This window comes from Podarcis muralis, chromosome 7 (assembly GCF_964188315.1).
Source record: "Podarcis muralis chromosome 7, rPodMur119.hap1.1, whole genome shotgun sequence".
NCBI lineage: Eukaryota > Metazoa > Chordata > Lepidosauria > Squamata > Lacertidae > Podarcis > Podarcis muralis.
The window spans coordinates 67,265,087-67,272,217 of record NC_135661.1 but is presented as its reverse complement, the minus strand read 5'-3'; the positions used below and the strand labels follow the sequence as shown (position 1 = coordinate 67,272,217).

The following is a 7,131-nucleotide window of genomic DNA, read 5'->3' as shown; positions in this document are numbered from 1 at the left end:
CGCCAGCTTGCATGGCTGATGGTCAGGAATTACGAGAGCTGTAGTTCAAAGCATTTGGAGGACACCAGATTAAAGAAGGTTTCGACAGAGCAATGAGTTTTGGATTTCCAACAGGCTTTTCACCATCCCATTTCACTGTCTTTAGTAGCCTGAGAGAGGCTGAAAATGTAGATCCAAGCACGTTTCCCTTTAGCCGCACAATGATGTAATGCAGCTAATGAAGGGGAATACACCTCTGTAGCAAATTACCTGGAGACCGGGACTGACAATCAGGCAGTGATTGCAGCTCTGCAAAACACTGTTATCAGCCAGAGTGCCTTGATTCTAAATTAGTCAAAGCCCTTGCTGCTGCTGTTTAAAAATGGACCTCCAAATGGATGAACGGTGATGGAATAAAATGAGTTTGCCCCGTCCGATTTAGAGTCTATGAAGACTGATGAATAAGATCCTTACATGACCACAGATATGAAGGGTTTCCCACAGGTAGCTGGTTGGCAGCTGTGAAAACAGGGTGAAGAACATCTATGACACTCCTCCAGCTCAGTACTGTCTACACTGACAAGCATTGGTTCCCCAGGGTTTTACGCAGGGAGCCTCTCCCAGCCCTACCTGAAGACTGAACCTGGGACCTTCAGCATGCAAGACAGATGCTCTGCCACTGAGCTGCAGCCCTCTCCTCCAGTGCAGGATTAGATGGGCCGTTGGCCTAATTTAGCAGGCTCCTCTTATGTTCTTGCTTAAGGCTCGTTCAGAATGCCAGATTTGGTCAGAAAACCTTTTAAAATCAACTCAGGCACGATGTCCCACAACAGAGCAGAGGTGGCCCTCCAGAGGTGGTTGGACTACAACTCCCACTCAAACTAAGAGGCCTTTGCTGGCTGGGGCTGATTTAAGTTGTGGTTCAACAGCATCTGGAGAGCCACAATTTCCCTACCTGTGTCACACAGGCTCATGCAGAACTATACCCAAAGACTTCAGACAAGGAGCACAGGCAGAAATCCGGCATCTAAGTACAAAGTAAATTGAGGTAAAGCTTTGATCAGTAAAACCATCCCATGGCGAGATGTTCATGCTCTCAACTTGAGGGACAACGCTCAGTGTGGCAGATGAATCATTATGCCCTTGGTGGGAGATAAAAGAAGAGGGAATCTCCATGATCTGACTTCCACATTTGCTTGGGCATGAGGTTTAGAGACATATACTGATCTACATCCCGAACAAGGGTGGGAGAAGAGAGGCAGCACCTCCTATTTGCCAAGAGGACAGCAGATCTGGCCTCCAAGGAGTTATGCCACAGCTGTTGCTGTCACTGTGGCAGCAGGCAATGCATTTCTTGGAGACTGGACCGGCTGCCCTGGTGGATTCTGCTGCCTGAGGCGCTTGCCTCACCTTGCCTCATGGGTGAGTCGGACCTGAGGCTCGAAATGTTTTGTCCCATTCATGCCTCGTCCTCGTAGAGACCCAACCTGGCGCATCATAAACCAGCCACACCACCAGCTCTTCCCTCCATTATGTCCTTGGACCAGAGGCGGATTTAGGGCAGCATGACTGGTTCCACAGCACTGGACACCCAGCCTAGCGGGTGCCACAACTATGATGTAGTGAATTGAACAGAAGACATGGCGAGAAGGTGGGAGGTGCCGAATTTTGAGCCAGCAGAGGGTACTGCTGATATTTGAAAGACTGAAATCCGGCCCTGCTTGGACCACAGTGCTGCTCCCGGTCGGGGAATCCTGGGGCTGGGGAGCCTCTTCCTCCCCTCCTCCTCCTCCCTTCACAATTCCTTTTCCGCAGAGGACTTTAGAAGGGCAGGGTGGGCGGAAAGAGGGGGAGGGGGAGAAGGGGGAAGGCACCTGCTGGTTACGCATCAAGAGCCCCAGCGGTGCTGTCTATTAGTATTATTGTTATTTTGCATACATTCCCTTTTTTATGAATGGAATTCTCCAGCTTTACTATGCCAGACGGCGCGCGCGCGCCCCTATCCTCTGCAGCCAGGTGATTGGCTCCCGCCGCCCATTGACGTCACCCGGGAGAAAGACATGCGAAGTGAGGAGCCGCCCCAGCCCCAAAGCCTGAAGTGTGAGTCACCCTCAAAAAGGGGGCTTGTTCAAGTATAACTCCGCGCTTCTCCTTGCCAGTCTGCCTGCCAGCCAGCCTCGCTGCTCTTCGGATTGCAGCTGCAACGGAGCCTGCAGTCCGCAGCCCTCCTGGTATAGGAGGACCGAGGGCATCTGCATTGAGAGAGGCGGATTCCTTGTCCTGCAGCCACCCAATCGGACGCGCAAGGCAGCGGACCCCCCCCCCCCATCCCGATTGAATGTGCAGCCTCCTGTTCTGGAACATCACCCGAGGTAAGTGCCGCCGCCGCCGCCGCCACCATCGCCGCCCTCCTCTTTTCCGCAATATTTGATATGCTCAGGACAGACCAGCTTCTCTGCATCAAAGCCCCTTTCCCAATGCAAAAGGTGAGACCCCCCTCCCCCCAAAAAAAGTCCATTTAAAAATTAAGCCTTAGAGCTGCAATCCTCTATGCTTTTACCTGGGAGGAAGCCTCAGCGAACTAAATGAGACTGACCTCTGAGTAGACCTGGACAGGGTTGCAGACATGCCATACATTTAAAGGACATCCCCCCCAAAAGACTCCTGGGAACTGTAGTTTGTTAAGGGTGCTGGGAATTGTAGCTCTGTAAGGAGTATGGCATGCATGCATTCTTAGTCCCCGGGGGAAAAGAGAGGAAGGGGTTTAGAAGCATACAAACCTCTGTCTCACTTTCTCACCCACATATAGCATTCCCCACTGTAGCCCTGTCTTCAGGAAGCAAACCAGAATGTAGCTCTGCAGTGTGAATTTGGGGGAAATAATTTCTAAAAGATAACTGCCTGAATTTTACTAGGCACGACATGGCATGATGACCAAATAGACTCAAGCGTTGGTGGTTAGTACAACAGACAAGCAAAGAAGAAAAGGGAGCAAAACCCCGGTCTTTGGCATATGTAATAACAATGTCAGCTCCGTGGCAAAGGCTGAGGGGAGCAGGCTGCTGCCAGACCTTACAAATCCACCGGTGATGCTTTTGGTGCCAAAAGACTGTAATCAGCCTAAGAGCTGCGCCGTAAGGCATCACTGCCTTCTTACAGTTTTCCATTATAGTCTTGAGTAAACTTTGGGGAAAGTCGGTGATTTGAGAGAGCTCAGTCTGTGTGTGTTTTGGGCAAGGGAGGGGGTGAAGAAGGAAGGAAGATTATTGCCAGGTACGCAGTGATGATGTAATCCGGGGAAGCGTACGTTGACCAGAAACAATAGTGGCATTTTGTTTACTATCCTTTATCTTGATGGCTTTATTTGAGAAAAAAGAAAGGAGGAGTGGAGGGGGGAGAACAATGGCAAACAATGACAGGCCCTTGCCAGAAATATCCCATCCAGAGACCATAGATAAGAAGCATGCAACCATCACGTGCAACAGGGGTGGCATTTTGATGGGCACCCCTACCACCACCAGCAAACTTCAGCACTGAAAGGCAGCCTGCTTGCCTGTGCCTTGATTCCCAGCACTATAAAGGCTGGAGTTGGTTCTAATACCCCCACCCACCTCCATCAACACACTCACACACCCTCTGGTCCCCAGACACTTACAAACGCCTGCCGATTTCCATCATGTCTCAGAGGACGCTAAGTGGGTGTTTTTGTGCCACTGCAGGTCACCAGAGGACAGCATGAAAGAGGAGGTGCGCCTCAATGCCACTGAAGACCAGCAGCCCGGCTGGTTCCTGCCCAGCAATGGCAGCAGCAATTCCCTGTATCTCTCCGAAGCTCCTCCTCCTCTTCCCTTGAATCCTTGGGACGTGGTGCTTTGCGTTTCCGGGACCATCATCTCCTGCGAGAATGCCATTGTGGTGGCCATCATTTTCTACACCCCTGCCTTCCGGACTCCAATGTTCCTCCTGATTGGGAGCTTAGCCACCGCAGACCTGCTAGCCGGCTTGGGCCTCATCTTCCACTTTGCCTTTGTTTACTGCATCCAGTCCCAGGTGGTGAACCTCATCACAGTGGGCCTCTTGGTGTGCTCCTTCACCGCCAGCGTGGGCAGCCTCCTGGCCATCACCATAGACCGGTACCTGTCCCTCTACAATGCGCTGACCTACTATTCAGAAAGGACGGTGACCCGGACGTACATCATGCTCATCATCACCTGGGGGGTCTCCATCTGTTTCGGACTGCTGCCCGTCATGGGCTGGAACTGCCTGAAGGACGACTCCACCTGCAGCATCGTCAAACCCCTGACCAAGAACAACCTCATCATCCTCTCCATCTCCTTCTTCATGGTCTTCGCCATGATGTTGCAGCTCTACGTGCAGATCTGCAAGATCGTCTGCAGGCACGCACAGCAGATTGCCCTCCAGAGACACTTCTTGGCCACTTCGCACTACGTCACCACCAGGAAAGGCATCTCCACCTTGGCTGTCATCCTGGGGACTTTTGCTTCCTGTTGGCTCCCCTTTGCCATTTACTGCCTCCTCGGAGATTACACGTACCCAGCTCTCTACACCTATATGACAATACTCCCGGCTACCTACAATTCCATGATCAACCCTGTGATCTATGCCTTCAGGAACCAAGAAATCCAAAAAGTGTTGTGGACTATCTGCTGCGGCTGCATTTCTTCCACCATGCCTTTCCGGTCCAGATCTCCCAGTGACGTCTGAGTCACCCCACTCCCAAGGATCCTGCGCTGCTCAAAGACTAATTCGCAAAAATCCTTTCCCCCTCCTTCATTTCTCCCCTTCCTAACGTCCTTTCCCTTATGTGAGTGAACTTGCCGTTTTATCTTTTTATTTATTTTTCACTTAGGGAAAGAAGAGAGAAATATATATCATTTATTTTTTTAATCCATACATTAAAAAACAAAACACAAACGTGTTTCGGACAGATTGGTGTGTGTGTGTGTGTGTTTGCGTGTGTGTGTGTGTGTGTGTGTGTGTGTCTGTGTGTTAGTTACATGTCCAAAATCTGATGTCAGTTGTTTGTTTGAGATCTTTGTAATGCATTATTTTCTTAAATGGGAAGAAACCTCAAGACCTTTTGACCTTGCTTTTTGAGTTCCTACAGCCTTAATTACCTCAGATCTTCAGAAAATATTTTTCTACATTTAAACAAATTCCATTGTATCCCCTTCTCCATCTTTTATTTCTCCCACCCCACCCAACTGATGGAAGAAGAGAGAGACCCGAAATTTGCCAGCTTCTAAAATAAATGTACACATTATTTATTTGTATTTTCCAGCTTTTAGAAACAAAATAGATTTTCCCCTTTTCTGTATTTTGCTGCCCTCTGGTGTTCGTTCTGTTTTAATGCACATAAAAATACGAAGGTGGGGGAACAGGGAGAGAGGAGGATTATTTTGCATGTCTAGCAAAGCCAGTATTAACAAATGGAATGTATAACTATTAGCTATAAACAATGTGAGTTGAAAGAGATTAATATGTTGCTAAGGCTACAATCCTAGACACATTTACCAGGGAGCAAGTCCCACAGAACCCAGTGGGACTTACATCTAAGTAGGCATGCCTAGGATCGTGCTGTCATGAACCTCAGAGGTAATACTCTAAAATAAGTGATTTAAGGATCACAGTCATTGCACTAGAAACTGTCATGCACAGGAGAAAGGGGGGGCATTCCTGACTACGGGGAAACAGAACAGCCAACATTGAAAACCATGGATCACATAGTCTATAAATCAACCTTTCTCAACCTGGTGCCCTCCAGATGTTATTGGGCAAAAGCTCCCATTGTCCCAAGCATTGGCCATCTAGGGGGTTTATGTCAAGTAACATCCAGGAAGGGGCTGGGGCAAGCTGATCTATATACTGTATTTCCTCCCCTGCTCCTCTGAATTTGCACAAATCCTGGCAAGGAAATTAATGTAACAAGGCACTTTTGGAAATCTGATGTTTTTACTACTGTGTTGCAGAGCAGCTTATAGAAAAGGCTCTGTATGAGTTGAGAAGTACTGTACACTTTTGTTTACAGCCACCAGAGAAATAAAGATAATTTTGTGATACATGTGGCTGCCTGCTGCTTTGGGGGGGGGGGTTGTGCTTGTTGTTTTGCAGGTGGCAGAGGTTGCTCCAGGGCCAGCTGCAGAGACTGAAAGGGCTCCTGTGCCGATGCTGCGCGTTCTCACCCCTAAACCTGTTGCTTCCCCCTGCCTTGCACCCACAAACAGCAGCCTACTTAGTCATTTCAGGTTGAAAACACCTTGACAGCAAAAACTCATTTTGGATATGAAACTCTGGGAGTTGAGTCACAGCAAATACCAGCAAAGTATTGCCACGACTCTCCTGCACAGAGCTATTCTTGTCACTGAGAATGTAGGTACTACATGCAAAGACAGTGGGGCATGTTGTTAATTTCAGATCTTCATTTCATGGTCTTATGGGCCACGAACAAGGTCCCTTTTAAAAAACAGCTGTGTGTGTTACTTCAAGCTGTGAAGCACACAACTAGCATGCCCCTTCTTGTCCCCAAGTAGTACCTGGGGTTGCCAACCTGGTGCCCACAGGCACACATGCGTCCCCCAGAGGCCCCCAAGGTCCCTCCCCACCCTTCTTCCCACTGAAGGCTTCAAACTAACATCCCACTAGAGCTAACAGAACGGGTAGTGGGGTGTGCTTTGTTGTGGTGGGGTGCCCACAACAGTCCCTCTGGCTTACAAAGATCCCCACAAGATCCAAAAGGTTATGTGACCTCTGCTTCACAACTACTTGTTCACCCCTGCTATGATCTTGTTCACTCCTGAGGGGGGAAGAAATACTTTGAGCATGTGCAGTTTTCATTTAAGACTCTCTCAAATCATAGCATTGTGGTGACGGCAACTTACTGCTGCTTCTGCCACGCAAAACCACCTGGGTTATATCCAGTGCAGCACTGAGTAACTTGTTCCAGCAATGCATGGATTTGCACATATGCAATGGAACTTCCCCTGCTTCCCCTGCCATGTGCCCCCTAAATCTGTTCTGGGTTTTCCCCCCAACCCTCCGGAGCAGGTTTGGGGAGGGCAGGGGGCATGTGCAGGAGGAAGAGGAGGGCGGGGAGTTCCATTGCACAAGTGTAAATCCTCGTGCTAGTGGAAC

General features: G+C 49.3%; 1 protein-coding gene across 1 annotated transcript; it reads left to right on the top strand.

Moving 5' to 3' along the window:
- Positions 1-2,068: 2,068 nt before the first annotated feature.
- Positions 2,069-6,016, top strand: GPR3 (G protein-coupled receptor 3). The gene is made up of 2 exons (XM_028738685.2): positions 2,069-2,351; positions 3,699-6,016. The coding sequence occupies exon 2, from the start codon at positions 3,715-3,717 to the stop codon at positions 4,702-4,704; it is 990 nt and encodes a 329-aa protein (XP_028594518.2). The 5' UTR covers positions 2,069-2,351; positions 3,699-3,714; the 3' UTR covers positions 4,705-6,016.
- The last annotated feature ends 1,115 nt before the right edge of the window (positions 6,017-7,131 follow it).